The sequence below is a fragment of the Perca flavescens genome, chromosome 16 (genome assembly GCF_004354835.1).
Source record: "Perca flavescens isolate YP-PL-M2 chromosome 16, PFLA_1.0, whole genome shotgun sequence".
Classification (NCBI taxonomy): domain Eukaryota; kingdom Metazoa; phylum Chordata; class Actinopteri; order Perciformes; family Percidae; genus Perca; species Perca flavescens.
Genome location: NC_041346.1, coordinates 14,970,160 through 14,992,097, shown reverse-complemented (window position 1 = coordinate 14,992,097; position 21,938 = coordinate 14,970,160). Strand labels below are relative to the sequence as shown.

The window sequence follows — 21,938 nt, the reverse complement described above, 5'->3', positions numbered from 1 at the left end:
TGGTGCCTTTATAAGATTGGCATATATTCTTACTCTGCTTAGAAAGTCATTAAATAAAACTGCAAATATCACAAGGGACACATGGAAAGCCTTTTTGATACTTGCTCTCAAATAATGCAAGTACATTTCAATTTAGGAGTTTGTGAATTCTGACCTCGTAGTGTCTTAAATACACTCGATCACCCTGATGTTCAACATCTGAGCCAACATTTATGTGTTAAATGAATAACTATTTAGTTTTAAACATTTTTATTTTACTGTTGCAGCCCTATTTACTGTGAATTGTTTTACACTGTGCAAAGATAAAACAAAAAACATTTCCAAAATGTTCTTATTTAAATGACTGATATGTAAATATTCTCAAAATACCCACAGGATAAGACCAGTCAGGCTTTGATATGGTTGCAAACGAGCTGAATAGTGACTGCTTCCTCAGAAATCTGTGAGGTTTTTCAGTCGGTTGTCTCCATGTACCTCCTTATTGTCCTGTATTTGCATTGGTGTCCGTTCAAAGAGAAAACAAACAGTCAAACACAAATATACACACACAAAATACAAATATATCCAAGCAGAGGTTAAGTGATTTGTTGTGCAATTACACAAAGAGGTGTTTACTGTTGAAAACTGTGCTTTTAGTTTTGCTACCAGCCTCTACTTGGACACTAACAAACCCCAAAATAAATCTCTTACTGCCCATTGGGAGTAGGCATCTCTTCTCGTACCAGTTCTGTGATCAACCAGGGAGCCTCTGCCAGGGATCTGGGTGGACAGTATGTCAGCCGTGTGCTACCTATTGTACCTCATGGACTGTGATCACAGTGTCAGCTGCCACTGTGTGTTTCTGGGTGCTCTCTGCAAGCTCGTGTTCAAGCTGACCAAGAGCATGAGGAAGCAGTACACCTGTTAGAAGTCCAGTAAGATCAACAAACACAGATCTACCTCAGTGTTACCTTTCTTAAATATAGCTTAGCTCTTTTTTAGGCTGATAAAATAAAACTGAATAACCTCAGGTTGTTTCACGTAGTATTAGACAGATGTGGAATTAAGGGGTACTACAATATCAACTCTCTAAAACAATGCATATCAAATCAATGTAGCTAAAAATTCAAATTCCAAATGAACAACACAAGCACTTTTAGGGAAAAGTAGTCTACCAACATATTTATTAATCAAAATAAATGTACTTAAATTACTCTGGCTGGTTCGTTAAGCCCTGTCCCCTTTAATTTGCGTTGCTAAACCTGTCAAGCTTTCTGTTATTTTACAACAATAATAAAGGAAGATATACCACTCCGAATTTTCTGTCAATTTGAAATGTGTCCTTCGATTTCAGATAGAGCTGGGCAAAAGCAGGCTTCACATTTCTAGCCAGCAACCGTCAATTTTGCTGTCTTTGACAAATGGCAGCTTTTGCTGGCAGATTTTGTTCAGTCCATGTAGATTACATATTAATTAAAAAACAGCATTTATCTATAAAGCTACTTAGTCCCAAATATTATACTCCCAAATAGTATAGTAAGTATGAAAGGGAAAAATGTAAGATTAGACTGTTATTTCATCAAATATAACCCTGTTTGGAAGCTTAGTTTACCTACTTACATAAGAGTAATGGCTTTTAGGATGTGATGAGGATTAACCAATGTGTGTATGTCAGGTAGCAAGTTTGCTGGAGGGTATATTTACCCCATATCCAGTAACATTAGCCTAAACTCTGAGAACATCCAGGACCAGTTTCAGCACAGTAGGGACATAAACAGTGGAGGAGCTTGTTGTGAATGAGGCTTTTGTTTTTGTTTTTTATCGCTAAACTAAGATTTGCCTTTCAGGGGAGGGATTTACTGAGTGGTCAATTATGTAAATTATGTGCTGATAAGAAGGATAAAGGTATGAAAAGGTGCAACAACAACATATTAAAGAGATGTCAATCAAGCACAGACTGCACACGTTTACACAGCCCAAATAATTGAGTCGAGAATGAATGTATAGTGCAGGGGTGTCAAACATGCGGCCCGTGGGCTAGAACCGGCCCATCAAAAAGGTCCAATTGGGCCCAGTGGATGACTTTGCAAAGTGTGAAAATTGCAGGGAAGTAATTCATTCCAATTCCAAATTCACGACTTTAATCTCAGAGAATATCCAAGTTCTTTTTCCGTGAATTTATGTTTTTTTCTCAGAATATTAACCCTCTCTCCCAGGTCCGTAACATTATTTTTTTTTCCTACAATGGCCTAAGAACGCTGTCGTTGCAGAAGCAACTTGCGTTTGCCAACATCAAGCTGAAACTCTGTGGCAGATAAAGTTTTGGATTTTTCTGGAGTGGTTTACTGGTCTGGCCCACTTTACCAGATCAAATTAGGGCTATGTGGTCCATGAACTAAAATGAGTTTAACACCCCTGGTATAGTGGCTTTTATGTTAAGCAAGATGAGGCAAACCAGGCCTAGGTTTAACCTGAACATATGCAGAACCTGTTGGGAAGAGTTCCACAAGCAATTTGATTGGTTTTGAATGTGAATGAGACACATACTGTAGGAACATTGTCAGGGTGCTGGCCAATGCCCTCCGCCCTGCAAAGGGCGGTGTGGCATACGTTATGGCTTGAAAATTAGAATTTCACAGACGGTACACTGGCCTCTTCCTGCCCAGAGGTAGTTGAGAACAAACACTTTTTTTTCAATACTCCACACCACTTTGTGACTCATACATCAGAGAATTAAAACAAACAGTAGCTCAGCTTGTGTGTGCAGGTAGATTTCCTACCGTCCCCTCTGTACTGTTGTTATAAAATATTACTCCAAACTTTCACAATAGTTGCAGACTTCCATTAATCCTGCAAACCAGGCTGACCTTGAATACTACATTTCCCTATGATCAAATCACTGACCTGCCGTGTTTCATCACAGTCTTTAAGATGCTTGTCACTGGCTCATCTACTCTAAATTATTTTCTCATTTCACTCCAAATCCTTTTGTCACGACAACAGGGTGCAGACTCCGTGAGTGTAGTTCAAGTGAGGTCATGGTATTATCCATCTGAAGCACTTAAATAAGATTTTACTGAGTTTGGCTCAGACAAACATTAAGAGTTTGGTCAGAGGATTGGAAACGCCACCGTCAAGGAGTTACTTCTCTTCTTGCAAATCCATTGAATAAATGTATAGTTTCTTTCACAGGCGTGTTTCTCGACACTAATGGGCAAACACACACTTCAACAGGAAGAAAAACATAGCCTGACTAGCCTGACAAGCCAGACCCACATCAAGATGTTGGGTCTGGGAACTCACCATTGACAGGGCTCAATCCGAGGGGCGGGATAAACGGTTGTCTTTCAAATTCCCTCTGCACGCAATAGGATAGCGCTACAACCAGGCAGAGCAACAAAGAAGCTAGCGAAGCTAGTTGATAGATTAAACTTTTGCCGACTCCAAACACATCTTCCTTTAATAAGAATGATTTCAGTGCCGTTCTTTGTTCTTTTCTCAAAGAAAAGCTTAAGGCCGGTTACACACTGGCTGCGTGGCGTGAGCGTGGCGTTTCTGTTGCGTGTCAGCTGCGTGGATTTTTCTGTCTTTACACACCAGAAACGTGTCTGACGCAGTGCTGCTGCTGCTGCTAGCCTTGTCTGGACACATGTATGTTTCCCATTGATAAAATGAAATACCATGTTAAACATAAATATATACTGATCTGATCTGACAACGTCAGCAGTATTGACGGCAAAATAGGCTACAGAATATTTTGTTCTGTATTGACAGGTGCAATATTAGAAATTTGTTGTTTTTTATTACATTTATATCTGCATTTATATCAAAACCTAGAGGCTTTCAAACATCAACATGTCATTTATTAATATGTATTTGTGTCTAAACGACATATAAACATCTTTATATAAACGGACACGCCACACAGCTGACATGCTCGCGTCTTCCAGAAGACCGATGTTCCCAGCAGCCCACCGACTCTATACACAATGTGATTGGCCTGACCAGAGTTTGGTTTTTCCAGCTCGCAAGCCAACGGAGAGTGCCTAGACCCCCCCCCCCCCTGGCTGCAAATTAAATTTGCTGCCGCTAGGCCTAGATTTCTAGGCTATAGCATCATCATTAAAACTGTTGTTTTTAAGGATATGAAAAAAGACTCATTTGAAAACATTTTGTTGAGATATTTACCTGAGACGAAATTGCCTTGTCACTCTTTAAATATCTGTAAAACCCACAAACAGATATAAAGGGTGACCAGTAGCATTGATCTATGAAAAAACATTAAAATGACGAAATATGGAGAGACAAGGTTTTTGTCCAACAGTGACATTTTGTATATTTATCTGCAATGATAAATATATCTTTAGCATTCCTCTTTTCCTCCTTTGCATCGATCGCAATGGCATTTATAGGTGTTTGGTTCCATCTCAAGTATGTTTTTTCTTTTAATTTTTCTTCTTTCTTTACTTTTTTTCTGTCTCCCTCCTTTGTTGTCTAAACAGAACAATATGGACAGAATGTTTCAGGTATTTATTTTTATCCCTGATTAGTTTCATGTGTGAATATTCAGCAAATCACTAAAGCTTTCAAAGCCTTTGGTGGGTATTTTGTGCAAATTGAGAATCCATATGTGCGCTGAATGAGGTTTAGTACTATTATACTCACTGCACACCTCATCCATCTTTTTCTCTGATATGATATCTATGATAATGTTTTTAATGTCTATACTGTAAGTGTTATAATCCTCTTAACTCTTTGCAGTACTCAGGCGTCGTTATCAGAGTTAAACAGTTATGTATCAGCGGCTGCAGCAGTGCAGATGACTCTACACTTCCCTATGCTTTGATTAGACTGCAGTGGTTTCAAACAACATGCTGCTATATGCTGAAAAATGGCTCTTTAGGGATCTGTTTCTAATTGGCTCTGTGTTTGATCAGCATTAATAGATGTAACGTTGGCTCTTCTTCAGAGAATTCATATCTGAACATGACATGTGATGAAATATGCTTTGTGTGTGTATTTTCCCTCATGTTTCACTCTTTACCTCCTGCTCTCTCTCTCTCTCTCTCTCTCTCTCTCTCTCTCTCTCTCTCTCTCTGTTTCTCTCTCTCTTCTCGGCCATGACCACCTCTCTTTACTCTTTTTGTTACCTATTGCAGGTCAAGGTTCGTGACCTGGAGCAGAGATGCAGGTCACGGAGTGAGCACTACCACCAGCTGTCCAACGAGCTGCTGAATTTCCATTTGCAATCAGATACTGTGGACATCCTAAAAATTAATCCTGCTTCCACATCCCAGATCCTTCTCTCACCAGAGAAGAAACTCTCACAAGTCATCGTTGAATTTGAAACCCAGAAACAGACAGGTGGGTCAGTGGTCTCAGCTCAAAGCCAAACTTCACACATATTTCACTTTTTCCCATTTTCTGCAATTCATTATCCTGATTATTGTTATAAATAGTAATTGTGGCAGTAGTGCTTATGTTCATGGTTTATAATGGTTTAATTCAGATTTTATATCTTGATGCTGATTGTTGCACTATGTGCTTTAAAGGGGAACAATTTTACACATTTGTTCCGGACTCGGACTGTCACCGGTTAAGTTGCATTTTAGGTAGGCTCCAGGCTTTGACAAGGAAGAAAAAGGCGTTTAATGAGAAAAGACAGTGGCTGTTTTCGCCTACTATGGCAGTATGTACTGATTTGTCCAAAGTGGAACGTGCAGTATGCAGTATGCAAACAAAAGCAATTCTGCCAAAATACCAACACCAAAAATACCCAGATGTTACACAAATTCAGTAAAAATCTCCAGTATGCGCCGGACCAGTCTACTGTGTCCCACAATGCAAAGCGCCAGAACAGTCACAACAACTTGTTTACTTTCACTTTCTAACACTGGAAACCGGCTAAGCCTAACCTAGCATACTGCAAAATAAATCAATTAAACAGTTTCAGACGTCATACTACCGACGAACACAGTATGCAGTAGTAGTTTGTCGTTGTATGCAGTAGGTGGTTTCAAATACAAGCAATATGTTGTCTGTTTCTCCTGCAATGATTTTGATACTTTCTTTTTTGAAACTGTCCATCGGGAGTCCGACAATGTTATAGAAGTGCGATGCTAAAATCGGTGGAGTACTTTTAATAATAAGAAAAACATTTTTTTTAAATGAATGCACTCTGACCATGTATAAAAGCATCCACCAAATTACATGTGATCAAAAGGCTTGTGATCAGAACAAAATGAGAGTCCGAGGGATCTAATCGCCAAACGGCTCACACAACAGCTGGATCAGCTCACTCCTGACCAGAGGTGGACACCATTAGTGCAGATACTGCTTATTCATGATCAATATCTCGCCTAATTGATCACAGGCCTGATGTATGACATGAATGTGGTTTAGCACATTAGTATTCCAACGACAAATAGTGCAACCTGCAGAGCCAGCAGATAGAGCCATATCAGCGATGTAGATTTATACCGTCTGGCACAGACCAGAGGTCTTTGAAGTGCTGGAAATCCTGTTTTATCTTTCTCTTCACTTGAAACAGAGGGAGGACTCACTGATGCTTTTGTGCTAATGCATAATATTACTCACTCACAAATCCACGAGAACCCACTGATACAGTGGACCCATGTTGTTGACTTACTTTAATTTCCTCAAGGAATTCAGCTGTTCACACTCGTTGACTGCAGTTTTCTATTTTGTATCTCCTGCGTTTTTCCAGTGTGTGTGTTTTTCTTCCCCCGAGGACCTCGGTGTTATTTAAGGACAAATGTGTTGCAGATGTGAGGTGTTGATGGGGGTGGAATAGCCTTTGCCATGAAGAGCGTTTGCTGTACACTCGCTTCAACAGGAGATCAATAGCTGTACAATGAGCAGCAAATGGGTGCAGAAGAAATGACAGTTGCTCTTTATTTGCTATGGAAATCAATGTCTCCCAGGCGATGAGAGCGCGGCACACACGCCGCTACTGATCTCCCAGTTCTTGCCCTGCACACCACAGACTGGAGACAGAGAAAGACTGCTGTCTGTCAAATCCAGCACCGTGACAACAGACCGCCCCAGAAGCCCTCGACAGCGGACCCCCTCAGAGGTGGGACTGAGTGACACCAACATCACATTAAATATGTGTGACTTATCAAGATAGTTTTAAGTTTCCTCCGTTCTCAGCATTAACCCGATTAGGTTGATTTATACAGCCATGTATTCAAACTTTAAGGGTAACTACCGTTTTTTTCAACCTGGACCCTATTTTCCTATTTTTGTGTGTGTAAGTAACTGATAGGAACAACAATCTTTGAAACTTATCCAGTATTAGGCGTGAACGCTGTAACCAGCAGCCACAGACTGAGCTGCAATGTAACCCTAAGGGGCAAATGTGCATTGTCAATTTGGTCCACTAAAAGTGCTTTTTTTGGCCAGTGAAAGGCTCAGATTAAGTGTCTGACAACATTACTGAAAGGATCCCTACAGAGATAAGCCTTTTTAAAACATCTTTAAGACCTTTCTGTTTAACCAGAAACAGCTTTGAGGTCACTAGTGCTAAACCCGAGACTCTATTTACTTTTAGCGTGTATAGAGCCAACATATTTTCACATGTAAATCGAAATACGAAAGTTGTTATGTTTGGAAAATGGAAAGATGACCCAAAACAGCTTTTTACAGTTTTATTTAGTTTCTGTCGACTTTGAATGAGGTGTATTTTACGATGCTAAAATAATGTTTCATGGAGTCTGGTGGCTTTAGCGAACGCAATTTTGCGGATGTTTTTATGTTAAACAAAGGATCTTACTCTTTAACAGACAGGCCGACCTCCTTAGAAATCCTTTCCATAATGCTGTCAGACGCTTAGAATATTAATCTGAGCCTGTCAGTGGCAAAAACAACACTTTTGTGAACGTAAATACAAGCTGCACAATTGCCATATTAACTTACATTGTAGCTTGTTTCGCGGTCTCGCTTAACACTGGACCAATGTCAAAGATTGTTGTTCCCATCAGTAACTTAGACACAAATTTTACTTTAATAGCTTACTTTGCTTACTCTTGGGTTGAATCTTAATTATGAATAGGATGTTAATGACATTTTTTGGGGGTTCTGTTGTCAATCTATAGATGGAGGATGAGGCCAGCCCATCACCCAGGTCCAAGCCTCGCTACACTGGCCAGGTCCGCCTTTGCACTGCCCGATACAGGTGAATGAGATCAGCTTTAGGAATCTGTTGATTTTATTGCACATAATCATTTAAACTTTTGAAAAATGTACAAATGATTGGAAAAATAAAAGCTGCAGTTGTGAAAGCTAAAAAAACAAAAGAAGTGAACTTCTCCTTTCAGTTATAACCCTTACGATGGACCAAATGAGCATCCTGAGGCAGAACTTCCCCTTGTGGCTGGAAAATATCTGTACGTGTACGGAAACATGGATGATGACGGCTTCTATCAAGGTGAGAAGTGAAACAAGACTCCAAGATGACATGGGAAATTAATTGTCATTATTAACTAGGCAAGACAAGCTCCGGCAGGTACTTAACTGACAAATGTCTAAAGCAAATATTGCAGATCAGAGGTTTCAGTACAGCAGCCTTTGTTGCTTTTCAGGTCTGTGAGTCTGCTGTAGCAGAGAACGCTTGACAGTCACAGCAAGTGTGTGCATCATCAAGTATTAATTATCTCACGATGAGACAAAATGCCAAGACGTGTGTGGCAGCTCACAGTTATTCCCCAATGAATTTCTTCTACTTGCAGTGTTCTATTTGGCATCTGAATCCCCTCGACATCCTTTTAAAATGACCACGTCATATACTGTACTGTACATTATGGGTATATAGATCTTGTATATGTACAATGACATGTATTGCAAGCTTACATCATAATCAAAAAGACTATAATGCTGATGCATTGCTACAAACGTGGCTCTTCTTAGGTTACATGACATTTACTCAGCATTTGTCACCCTCATACTGTTTATGTCACATCCCTGCTGGTTATTTTCACCCTGTGACCTGACCTCCTCTTCATCAGTGCAGTATATCTGTATCTAGCTCATGTTGCCATGCCTTTTGAAACTGTAGGATATAAAATGTGTTGTCTGTTTCCTGCCCAGGGACTCCAGACCTAAATTAGCTTATAGCTAACTGGTACAGCTAAGAAGCAGTGCACTGTATAATAATAAATAAACAGTGAGTAGAATTCAAATAATTTAGCAGTTTTCTTTTGACTGATCCACCTTCAGATTAGGCATAGATGATTGTGCTGTTGTTAAGCTGCTCTGATGTTGCTTTGAAAGCTCACATATTAAAGTTGTCAGAACAGAATCAGCAGCTGACATTCAACCTGTTTCTTCAGTTAGTCATTTTCCCATATAGGTGATTGGCTACACCTGTATGTAAGTTTGCTCTGTGTCAGTGCACCAGTGTCACCAAGAAAAAAGAAATCCTGTTCACTTTTTTTTTTTACAAATGGTGATTGGAGTGATTTGCTGTCTAATCTCTTTAGAGTTATGAAGGCTTCTCCATCAGAGGCAATCCTAATCCTCCTGAATAGCAATCCTGCAGACATGGCAGCCTGCTACAGACACAGTAGTACTCAGCTGCAGTGATTCATTAGCTGTAGGCGGTGAGATTGCATAGCATAACATAGCCTTGTATTTACCACGCAGGATGAAGACTCAGGGCTTTAAACCAAGCTGTTGTCAAGATGGGACCTCGGTCCCTTTTAGGTTGATGACTAATCCAGTGAGGCTCAGCTAAATCATCAGCACACACAAACAACACACACACACACACACACACACACACACACACACACACACACACACACACACACACACACACACACACACACACACGCACACACGCACACACACAGATGGTCTTGAGGTCTCCCAGGCCTCTGTGGAGAAAGGGATTGAAGGACAAGATTTTTTTGAAGACAAACATCTTCCCTTTGGGAAAGAAACTAAAGTGCACGTCTAAGATGGTGTTTTTTCTGCATTGACCGCAGCATCTACGTACATGCTCAGGGGTGTTCCTGGAAATGTTCAAAAGCAGAGCAAAGCTAAAGTTCAAGTTCTTCGAAATGTTGAAATGTTTTCTTAGTTCTGTGTTTACTGGAGAGAGTACTAAAGATAGCATCAGAGAAGCTGTGGTAAATCTTACATCTTAGGGAATAGTACATACTGTATGTTTACATATCTCCCACCTCTCACTCACTGACTCATTCCCACCCTGCAATGAAAGTAGCTCTCACTGATGATTAAGTGTATTCAAGTTACAGCTTTCCTTTTGTCTTTGTCTTGTAAGGAGCCATTAGTGAAACTTAATTTTAACATTTGCATGAGGCATCACTGAGGGACTGCTGTGCTTTCCTATAAAGACGGTTTTTAAAGGGTAGCATTTTCAGGTAGTTGGCATTAGACTTTTTGTTCTTCAACATGAACAGGAAGAACGAGACACTATATATGCCTCTCTATGTCTTTCTCTTTCACAGGGGAGCTGCTAGATGGCCAGCGAGGACTTGTTCCGTCCAACTTTGTGGAGTTTGTCCAGGACAAGGAAAAGCTAGCGATTCAGTCTGGGGAGGGAGGAGAAGACCTGGGCCCACTGGACCATATGCCCCTGGCCTTGATGACAGTGGATGGAGGTGCCTCACAGGATGGTCTCCTGGGCTCATCTAACGCCTTGGTTCCCTGTAGCAATGGGACAGGGGGGCCCCTGGACCCTGAGGACCTGGCTGAAGACGTTGTGCCTTATCCCCGAAAGATCAACTTGATCAAGCAGCTGGCACGGAGCGTCATTGTGGCCTGGGAGCCTCCACTAGTGCCTTTGGGCTGGGGGAACATCTCTGGCTACAACGTGTTAGTAGACGGGGAGCTTCGTGCCAGCATAGCGTACGGTGGCCGGACCAAGTGTTTGCTGGAGAAGCTGGACCTGGACGGCTGCGTTCATCGCGTGTCGGTGCAGAGTGTCACGGACCGGGGCCTGTCAGACGAGCTGCGCTGCACCTTGCTGGTGGGAGCCAACGTGGTGGTGGCGCCGTGCGGCCTTCGGGTGGACGACATCCAGCGCGACACTGCTGAGCTCTCCTGGTTGCCTAGCAACAGTAACTATGGTCACACCGTGTTCTTGGACGGGGTAGAGCATGCAGTGGTAAAGCCAGGAAGGTATATACTACGCTTTATCAACCTGAAGCCCCTGACGGTGTACAAAGTGACGGTGGTGGCACAGCCGCACCAGGTGCCATGGCAACTGCCTCTGGAGCAGAGAGAGAGGAAAGAAGCCGGTGTGGAGTTCTGCACTCAGGCTGCAGGTCAGCAAAGCTCATTTCTATACATAGAGATACAGTATCAATAATATATGCAGAGCTCCATACCAGACAATTATCAGTATTTTTTTATGATTGCTCTTTACACATTTTAAACAATGTTGGAGACAGATAGAGATGACAGACTGCTACTAGTCTACTGTTTATTTCAGTTTACTGTAATGACAGCTCAAATATGTAATGCCATATCAATGTCAAGGTTATTGTACTGTGCTGTAGAAGAGTACAGTACAGCATTGCCTTACCATGCCATTGTTGTGTATTGTATTTTGTCTAGGTCCACCACCATATTGCAGAACAGGTCAGAATGAAACATCAGTCCTGGGCTGGGTTTCCCAAATGTCTGAGCACTAAATGATTTTCTTCTATTGCAAACCAATGGGCAGAGATGACATTAGTGCCATGATACTTTTGGAAGAGGGCCATAGTCATGACACTGGGAATGATTATGACATATTGTTCAATATGAGCAATCAGTGAAGGGATCTGGGCAACGTGGCATTTATTGAACACAATGCGGTCATTTGTGTATCTATTGGAATTTAAATATATAAAAAATTAAATTAAATTCAAATGCAATGTTGCCCTAGTTTGCTTACTGCACTGAGCACATCACTAATTACAGAGCAGTCATGCATCGCAAGATATGATCAGTTATTATTCAGATGAGTCATTTCCTCAGCATATAGCCTAGCCTGTAGGAACCAGTGCTATATAAAGCAGTGTCCCTCCACTGCTCACTGGAATGACCATTTTGTATGAGTGTGCATTTGCCTCTGCTTGAATGCAGTTGTGCATGTTTTATCCAGTGATCCAGGAGAGTGGAAGAGAAAGAATGGGCTGCAGTCAGTCTCTCTGGATTGTGTCCTGCATGCGGAGACAACAGCGCTTCTCTCAGGAGACCCAGAAGCCCACATTGTTTTATTTTACCTTCAGTGTTTCTCCTCCCATAAAGAGTAGTATAGGGTTATAGGAATACACACATAATTGTTCATATTTGATTTTGTAAAAATACAACTACACTAAGAGAATTTCATTTTACAACTCAGTTTGATTATGGAGTATCTTAGATTATGTTAGTGTTATTGTACTGTCATGATAACCTTATCATTTAGTTAAATGACATTTTATAAACACAGCACACAACTTTTGAATGTCCCCCACTGGCAGTGTCACATTATCACAAGTATCCGCATGAACTGTGTTATATCTACAAAGTGCAAATAAGATGTTGTGTCATTCTTTTACATATTGAAATATGCAGAAATAAATGAACCCAGTTTGTTGTTTCTTGAATCCTCACTCCCACCTCACCCCCCCCCCCCCCACTCCCTCCCCTATTTTATGTGGACATTTCTATGCATGTTGTGTGTGCCAATTTGTGCATTTGATGAATGCTTCACACCCTTTCCTTTTGTTTATATATTGGTGATATTAAAACAGTAAATTATCTAACATAACTTTTTTAATTAAAAAAACAAATACCTGTTCTCTCACCTCCCAGGCCCTCCCCAGCCTCCCCAGGATGTACAGGTGCTCTGTGGGCAGGCTCCAGGGGTCCTACAGGTCCGCTGGAAGCCCCCCATCCTCTCTCCCATGGGCACATCCAATGGGGCAAATGTCGTTGGCTATGCAGTCTGCACTAAAGGACAGAGGGTGAGTTGGCAAGTGTTCGTATTACAGACCGAGACTACATCCTCTGTTTAAAAGTATGGTGAGGGGCTTATCTTGGCTTAAAGGCATCACTCGTGGTCAGAGGGAAAATTAGGGACATTGTACAGTATCATGCATAGTACCACGGAACCGGTTTGTGGAGAATTCACAAGCATATTGGATCCATATTTTAAAGGCCCACATACAGTACACAGATACAGTATGTACATCATTGTGTGAGTTGTTTAATCATATTTAATCCAGTTGAAACATGAGCACCTACATCACAGATGGGGTGGTAATAGCCTCTGTTTTGTGTTGAGCATTATGTCATCAGTGCCCTCAGCGCACACAGCAGTGCCACCTACTTGTGATTTATATTCAGTGCAAGACTCTCAATCTGGGACCTGTGAACCTTTCGGAAAGGTCTCTCACTCCCTCTGGTGACTGCCAAAGTAAATCAACACAGTATGTTGAAACTTTGACAGCACAATGTGTTCTGCCTTATTATGTGCTTCACATACTTATAGCAAAATTGATAAATTGTGAGGGGGTTTTGCTCAAACAACAACAAAAAGAATACTTTTTTTAATCTTAGCATTGGAGTCTTAGGGTGGCACTAAAGGAAAGAATGCGTCAGTTGTTAAAAAGAATCGTGCAGCTTCTGCTGACGTCACCTTTTAATTTTCTCTTGTTTAAATCCAGATAGCTGAGGTGTTGTTCCCAATGGCAGACTATGTTACTGTCGAGCTGACAAGGATTCAGTGCCTGGAGGCCAGGGAAGTCATCGTCAGGACACTATCAGTACAGGGAGAATCCCAGGACTCCCAAGTTGCCGTCATTCCAAACAACCTCCTTGTGCCTCTACCTGCTCTGCCCCTGCCACCGCCAATGCACCCCCACGCAGGCCCCCCTCCGCACTCCCATGTTCAACCCCACCTCCAATCCCCTCACCATCCTCATGCCACACCCCAACTCCCCGCTCCACCCCATGCACACGGACAACCACTCCAACCCCATCCTCCTCACCCTCAACCCCATCCCAGAAATCCCCACCCAGGTGGACCCCCGCAACCCCAGCTTCGACCCCCACGTCCTCAGCCCCTACACCTTCAGCCTCACCCTTCCCAACAAGGTCCCAGGCCCCAGCACCAACTGCCTCTGCTACCCCACCCCCATCACCACCCTATACCTCAGAGACCAGTATGTGCCAGAGACCTGGATGCCAAAGAGCATGCGGCCCACCACGGGGGAGCTTTTCCTCCTGGCCAGCCTGGCTGGGACCCCACACGCTCTCCCTCTTCCCAGCCTCCTGTGCCCATGCAAGGCCACACCCTTGAGGCCCCTCCCCCTGCCAATCCACGCTCCCCCTCCCCCCAGAGGATTCTTCCACAGCCTCGAGGCACACTCATCCCGGACACGGTGGCCAAAGCCATCGCCCGAGAAGCAGCGCAAAGGGTGGCAGCAGAAAGTGGCAAGGTCTGATAATTTCTTTGACCGTCCGTATATTTACAACATAAAGACAGCAGATTGCAATGTCAAGCTAGTACAAATGTAAATATCAAGTCAAAAATCAATAATGAAGTACCACTGGTACCCCCCTGTCTCTGTTACTCACTTTTCATACATGTTTTCAGGGGGACAGGAGGCAGGGCAAATACGTAGAGCAGGGTCGTTCATTTCACCAGCATCACTCTGATGAGGAAGAGGAAGACGAAGAAGGGTTTGCGGGCGGCCGTCGGAGAGGACCCTCAGTTGATGAGTTCCTCAGAGGCTCTGAGCTTGGGAGGCCGGTAAGAACAACATGATAAGTGATGGATCTTTTTACCTTCTTTAGTCCCAATGTGTTTTCGATGGAAAACCTCTTACGCGTGTGTATGTTTGGACGTGTGTGTGCATGCATGTCTGGGTGGTTGCATGCATACACTCCTTTGACCGTGTCTCTGTGTGTCTTCATGTGCGTGTGTTTGCCCATCCACGTGTGTTTGGTGTGTGCATGTCTGTATGTATGTATGTGGACTTAAACAAATGCGTCTGTGTGTTTGTGTGTTTGTATGTGTGTGACTGCCAAAAGCCTCACTATGGTCACAATGAAGATTATCACAGCGAAAGCAGCCGGGGCTCTGACCTGTCTGACATCATTGAAGAGGATGAGGAGGAGCTGTACTCTGAGATGCAGCTGGAAGAGGGACGTCGACGCAACTCGCACAACACACCCAAGGTGCAGTTCTTTGCACTTATTCTAAACCCAAGAGTCATAACCACCCAAATTTATTATTATTTAGTGAACTGCACAGGCACAGATACTTCAATTGAGACTGCTGCCTTGACTTGCATTTGATGTGTTGTTAGTGTGTGTGCTGAGTTTAATTCAAATTCATAGAATAAGGGAGAAAGAAATCAGCACCATGGAGAGAAACAGAGAGAGCCAGACTGGGTTTTAATGCTTTCGGGCAGCATATCAACATACAACAATTTTTATGATATTAGTCATCAAAACTTGCTATTTTGCTAGCAATCTACTCTTTTTTTTTAAGCTGCAATCTTCTCTATTTAGCTATGTGATGAGATTATACTCGGTACATAGCAGCATCCTGTGGTGTATGATACCGGCTATTAGTAGGATCAGAGGTAGTCTCGTTGCCAGACCTTCCTCCATAGCCCTCCGGAGGAAGGTCTGGCTAGTCCACACAGCATTCCGGGATGGGAGAAAAACGAGCTCTGGTTTATTGGCATTTCTTTAAACCAATCACAATCGTCAGAGGAACTTGTTTTGGTGGAACATGTGTACGTTCAAAAGTTGTTGGAGGAGCAGTTCACCATAGTACTCATAAATCGGCCGGAGTAAAGAATGCCAACACTAAGAAAGCGGAAGGTGAGGGACATCTGGCGGAATTTCCGGCAGCATCTGAACAATCTCAGAAATGAAACGTCGTCGATATAGATCTGAGGTAACACGGAGCTGCTCCTTGCCGCCGCCTGCTGGCACAGAATCGAAATACAGAACATCATCGCAAAGCTGCAGAGAGCAGCTTTAACGTTTTCAGCTCTATGGAGAGAAATGAAGATAGGTGTGAGTGTGCAGCACCTTGGAGAGAGACACAGAGAGAGACTGGGTTTGAACAGTTTAGCGCTGTGAAGGGAGACTACACAGTAACATACGGTAGACAGTGCTTACCGATATCTTTGACACCATTTAATTTTAATTTTTTTTAACGTATGTTTTCAGTATTCGCTTAATTTTGGAATGTTAAAATTTCCCGTGGGCTTGTGTGTGTCTGAGTGTGTGTCTCTGCGTCTGTGTTTTAGTGTGCCTGCCTTTGAGTGCTGCATGATTTTGTTTACATACAATTTGTCAACGTGCATTTTTTTTTCACATACTGTTTTTTCGAGTACATCCATTTGTCTGTGAGCAGCTCATGAATGTTTAATGTTTGCGAATTTTTTCTGTGGTTTATGTTAATTTCAGGCCAACACTACTGCTGGAGGCCGTCATGACCGGGAGACTGGGCGAAGAACTCATCATGGCGGTTCCCAGCCTCAGAGACGACCTCTAATGGTCCCCTCCATTGGTCAGTATGGGTGGGTGGCTGAACAGAGCGGAGGGGAGTGTTTTTTTTTGTGCCATAGAACAGAAGCGTTTGTTGCTCTGTTAAAACCATCATGAGCTTCTCTGTGTCTCCAGATCACCACTGTGTCTATGAACCATGCTCATGCCCTTCACTACCTGAACATAAGTTTGATATTGCAGAGATTATTATGATGCAACAAGCTGACACTTTTCTTAAACCGCTGTACACAGTTGCACTACACACTGATACTCTGATGAAGAATCTGACAATCACGACAGTAGTTTTCTATACTTTCCTGTGTCTATGTGTTTTTACCTTGTTGTCTGAAGCAACAAAAAATCTTCAGTTAACCTTTTGGGAGGGGAATGTTGAGATTTGCATTGTAACCCCATTACCCTCTAACTGGTGTTTCCTGTAGAGGTAACCTCTGAGAATAACAGTGAAGGAAACCCCATCACCGAGGATGTTTACTATGGCAAAGTAGCTCGGCACAGGAAGTGGTCTTCCCGCAGGCACATGGGCGGTACCAGGTCTCCCCATGGTATGTGCCTGCAGTCCCGTTTCTACCACCACAGCATGGCAACAAAAATGCCACCAGCAACTGGCAAAAAAAAAAAAAAAAAAAAAAAAAAAAAACAGCAAGACGTAGCTGTGAACACTTGCAAGTGCCTGTTTCTCTGTCTCAAATAATAATAGTTATTATTATGCTTACAGTTGAACAGCATGACCGCACTGCACTGAAATGGTGGACCCACTGGCAAGTCATACCTGTGGTCCAGGATGAACGTTTCCACAGTTGCAGATGATAAATGATTGATTGACTGCTCAGAGAATGCCTCACTCACTGCACTGAACTCCAGATGCCTGCTAAACCCCTTCCCTTTGTGGTACTACCACACTTTTAATGAGAGCATTCATGCATGAGATTTTAAAGAAATATAAGTGGTAGACATTAAAGAATGACTATACATTCACTGCTTTATTTTTTTATTTTTATTTTTTTATATAGATGTTTAAGTTCTTGAGTACAGTATCAGTTGTTGGAAATGCAGTTATCCCTTATATTTATTTTTTGCTAGTACCGCATAAATTCAATTACCAAACCTTCTGTAGCTTGGCATATGCTCACTCGGGAGCAATGCATTTCACATCATGCTTGTTTTTTAAAGCACCAAAATAAAGCTTTGGCCCAACAGTATCACACTTTGCTAGCAAGTACATTTTTCCAAATTTGAATATATATGACAGGCTTCCACAACATACTGCTTTAGACCTCTTGCAGCTACAAGGGTTGGCAATGTGTGGGAAGTTTTGGATTTTTGCTTCAAATCACTTTCACTCAAATGTTTTTATATGAAGTGAAAATAGACATATGGAGTTGTATCTTTATTTTTCTTTAGGTTTCATGTAGCATGCATGTCTTGTGTGTTTCTGGTGTACACAAATCACACTCTGTCTGTGTATTGCACCATGGTTTGTCTTGCTTCTCATTTGTCTCACACTGCATTTTCAAACATAAAAAATAGACAAAGTGTGTGTGTGTGTGTGTGTGTGTGTGTGTGTTGTAGTAGTAAATAGTTGACTGACCACAGATTTCTTCACAATTGTGGCTAGACAGAAAAATCAAATCTGTCATGCAATACAGCAAATCAATGAGACGTTTTGAGACTAAATTGATTCAAGCATGGCTAAGACATCATTATGTAAACATATGGACTTGCTCTTCATAGGAGTGTATATACTGTGTGCAACAATTTATTCACCATATGATTTTCAAGTTTTGTTTCTGAGCCCTGAAATCTGTTCATTTTGTGACTGAACACCACAAACACAGGCTCACATTTTACAGAAGACAAACATAAAAACCATGTTTGCAAATATGAAATATTTCTACAAAGAAACAAAGTCTCCTCCAGAGTTCCTGTTTTATATGTTGGACCACATTCAGTTGTCGCTCTTTCTAGTGATGCAGCATGATGGAATGTGTTTGTCTTCAATGTGTTTAAGATGACTACAGGGATCGGGATCGCCGCTCTCCCACCTACTATGATGAGTCAGAGGCCGAGGAGTCTTTCCGGATCTTTGTGGCCCTCTTTGACTACGATCCTCTGTCCATGTCTCCCAACCCAGATGCAGCTGATGAGGAGCTGCCCTTCAAAGAGGGGCAGATCATTAGGGTGGGAGTTTACAATTAAAATTGGTCAGATACTTTGATGTACAGCATATTCTGTCTTCCTCTTTGCATCCAAACTATAAGGTTATAGTTGTTTGCTGCCTTTTGGCCATGAACAAACACTGTAATACTGAAATTTGAAAATTGGGTGTCATAAATGGTTCTTCAGCCTTCACTATTGCTTGTTGTTTGTGCAAGATTCATGTGTATAGCTGTCAGTAAAAAATGTTAACAAATGTAAGTCTTGAATCTCTATTTGTCCTTCAAACTCTATTTTACAGTACAATTAAAACACATTTTTGTAGCAGCTGACAAATTTGCGTCAGTGGTGCATCATAGTCATAACAAACATATTTTTTTGTACAAATTGTTCTAGAATTGACCTTTATATAGGGTTTGCCATGTTCATCCGAAAATATAAAATACATATGCTAAATGCATTTAAAAAAAACATGTAAATCACTGGCATGTCAGTTTTAAAGCGGGAGCACTAAACGTCACTCTTTTACTCTCTTGTCTGGCAGGTGTACGGTGATAAAGATACAGATGGGTTTTACAGAGGAGAAGTGAGGGGCAGGATGGGGCTGATCCCCTGTAACATGGTCTCAGAGATCCGAGCGGAGGACGAGGAGACCATGGACCAGCTCATCAAACAGGGCTTTCTGCCACTCAGCACCCCTGTGGACAAAATAGGTAGGCCAACTATGCTGGTATCCTCACTCTCATGGCCAAGTTAGACAGTTATGGAACTGCTTCAGAGTCAGTGGGGTTGAAAAGTGTGATTGTGAATCGAAGCACAAGATGAAATACTTTGTGTTAAACATGCCACCCATTATTGATTGCAGAGCAGAACAGAAGAGGCCTCCGTCGAGACCAGGCCTCGAGGAGGATGGTGGCTCTGTACGACTACGATCCCCGAGAGAGCTCCCCCAATGTTGATGTCGAGGTATCACTAACTGATAATGACTCCTCGCTGAAGACACACACACACACACACTTACAGATCCAGGAAGTGCTGTATCAGACGATAGCCACACATATACACATTTTTATTTTTTATTTTAATGTTTATTTGTATAGGGACAAGTATGTAGCATAAACCTATGCCATACACCACAGCATAAGCTAATGTGCAATGCACGTCCCTATAATAATATAATTATAATTATAATATATATAATAAATATATATATATATATATATATATATATATATATATATATATATATATATATTACATTACATCACATTACATGTCATTTAGCTGACGCTGTTATCTAGCTTTAAACCTTATATATAAATTATATATAATATATATATATATATATAACAGATTAAGACATAGTGGTTATACTTGGATCACATTCCTTGTATATTCCTTTCTGTATCTCTGTCTCCTGATAGGCTGAACTGACCTTCTGTGCTGGTGACATCGTGGCTGTGTTTGGCGATATTGATGAAGACGGATTCTATTACGTGAGTGCTGCTTGGCCATTTTTGCTTCTCTAATCAACATGTTATCTTTTGTTTAATCTGTACAAAACTGGACCAGCCATCATTACTCTTTTGTTTTTATACAGAATAAATCATCAAAATATAACATGCTCATTTTTAGAGGTGCTGGTGGTGGGCAGAATCTTTTTTTAAGGCAGAGCGAGGCAAGCTGTTTCTACATGACAGTGGTATCTTCTCAGCAAGAAAGTGAATACGCATATTTCCCAAATGCGAAACGTTGTACAGACCTTTCCTGGGTATTACTGTAACAGCAATGTGTTAACTGTAGGTTCCCAATTTTTGCACATAGAATGATTGCAGGCAGGATTGTGGGTGTCAAACAAAGCAGAAGTTTGAAAAGAATGATGGATCTGAAAATTAATCATTTTGAAACAGAGACATGAATGTAATAATAAAATGGTCCAGGGCGTAGCAGTGTAAATTAGTTTCACGTGCTGATTTTGGAGAACAAAAAGAAAGATTTTCATAGAAAGTGACCCAATACATCCCTGAGGGGATTATAGAGCCTAAACACTGCATATGCAGTATGACGTGTACACAGTATGAAATGCATCACGTTCAGACAGAAATGTCTCCTCTTCTCATTTCCGTTCCACAGGGTGAGATCAACGGCCACCGTGGTCTGGTTCCCTCTAACTTCCTGGAAGAAGTGCCTGATGACGTGGAGGTGTATCTGACCGATACTCCGTCCCACTACCCCCAGGAAGAGCCTGCCAACCGGCCGCCTGCCAACTCTGCCGCCACCGTCTCAGAGGGCAAACGGGTACATCATCATCGCCGCTCTCAGCGCTAGGCCCTGTGTTCATCCATCCTCCGTCCTCTCTCTTGATTTCCGTCTCTCGCTTCCTCCACTTGCCGTCTGTGTGCTGTCCATTGTGTGTGTTTGTCCATGTGGTGACAGTGGTGACTCTATACAAACTAACAAGCCCTCCCCCTCCCCCCTCCCCGTTTGGAAAAGGGGACAAAAATCCAGTGTTAACACCTTTCTGAGTCTCAGAGAAAGGAAGAAGCAAAGCCTGACATGGACAGAGAGAGGATAGACTGTGGAAGCTCTGCGGGTAATTTATGCATGTAGCACTGGTTATGGAGGACTTGAAAAAGGCTCGACTCATTCCTTACACAAGATAATTTGGTACCTCTTTGCACTGGAACACAAAATCAAATGGTGGTTATTGTGTATAATAATAAGTGCTTTATTAACACATAACAATGGCTACCCAATGACACGGAAATAAATAATTTGAGAGAAAACTTTAAAGATGAAAAAGAGTGCGAAGCATGCCTTTTTCAAACTTGATACATTTTATAATAACTTTCTTGGCTCGACTGCTGTATTTCCTTAAAGAGGCTTTGTTTCTTTATGTATATTGCACACACATCAAATCTATTTTTCAGCCCTGTTGACAGCGGATATGCCATGTTTGCTTTGAGCTCGAGAGACAAAACTAATCGCAGCACTGATACATCCATACTGTATTGTTACAAGAGAACAATAAAAGAAAACATTGGATATTAAAAAACCTTCTTTTTTTTGCGCTCTGTGTTTATGTGTGTTGGTGTTGTTGTTGACGTTGTTTTCATTTTGCATAGTGATTTTTTTTTTTTTTTTTAGCGACGATAACTCTGCTGCCACATCTGATTTCTTTTTTGTTTTTCCTCACCCGCTTGGCAAAACAAAACAAACACACAGAAGAAGATTGTTCATTTCACACCATAAAT

At 41.8% G+C, this 21,938-nt stretch overlaps 1 protein-coding gene across 1 annotated transcript in view; it reads left to right on the top strand.

The window, feature by feature from the left end:
- Nucleotides 1–21,668, top strand: part of LOC114571323 (RIMS-binding protein 2) — a 65,268-nt gene extending 43,600 nt beyond the window's left edge. Inside the window, exons 8-24 of the mRNA XM_028602224.1 lie at nt 5,139–5,343; nt 6,924–7,075; nt 8,097–8,176; nt 8,319–8,428; nt 10,473–11,291; nt 12,811–12,962; nt 13,665–13,817; nt 13,867–14,094; nt 14,157–14,438; nt 14,597–14,752; nt 15,034–15,180; nt 16,429–16,531; nt 18,539–18,708; nt 19,229–19,397; nt 19,550–19,650; nt 20,109–20,180; nt 20,818–21,668. Coding sequence (XP_028458025.1) covers nt 5,139–5,343; nt 6,924–7,075; nt 8,097–8,176; nt 8,319–8,428; nt 10,473–11,291; nt 12,811–12,962; nt 13,665–13,817; nt 13,867–14,094; nt 14,157–14,438; nt 14,597–14,752; nt 15,034–15,180; nt 16,429–16,531; nt 18,539–18,708; nt 19,229–19,397; nt 19,550–19,650; nt 20,109–20,180; nt 20,818–21,012 — 3,294 coding nt within the window. The 3' untranslated portion in view covers nt 21,013–21,668. The remainder of the gene's footprint in view (nt 1–5,138; nt 5,344–6,923; nt 7,076–8,096; nt 8,177–8,318; nt 8,429–10,472; nt 11,292–12,810; nt 12,963–13,664; nt 13,818–13,866; nt 14,095–14,156; nt 14,439–14,596; nt 14,753–15,033; nt 15,181–16,428; nt 16,532–18,538; nt 18,709–19,228; nt 19,398–19,549; nt 19,651–20,108; nt 20,181–20,817) is intronic.
- The last annotated feature ends 270 nt before the right edge of the window (nt 21,669–21,938 follow it).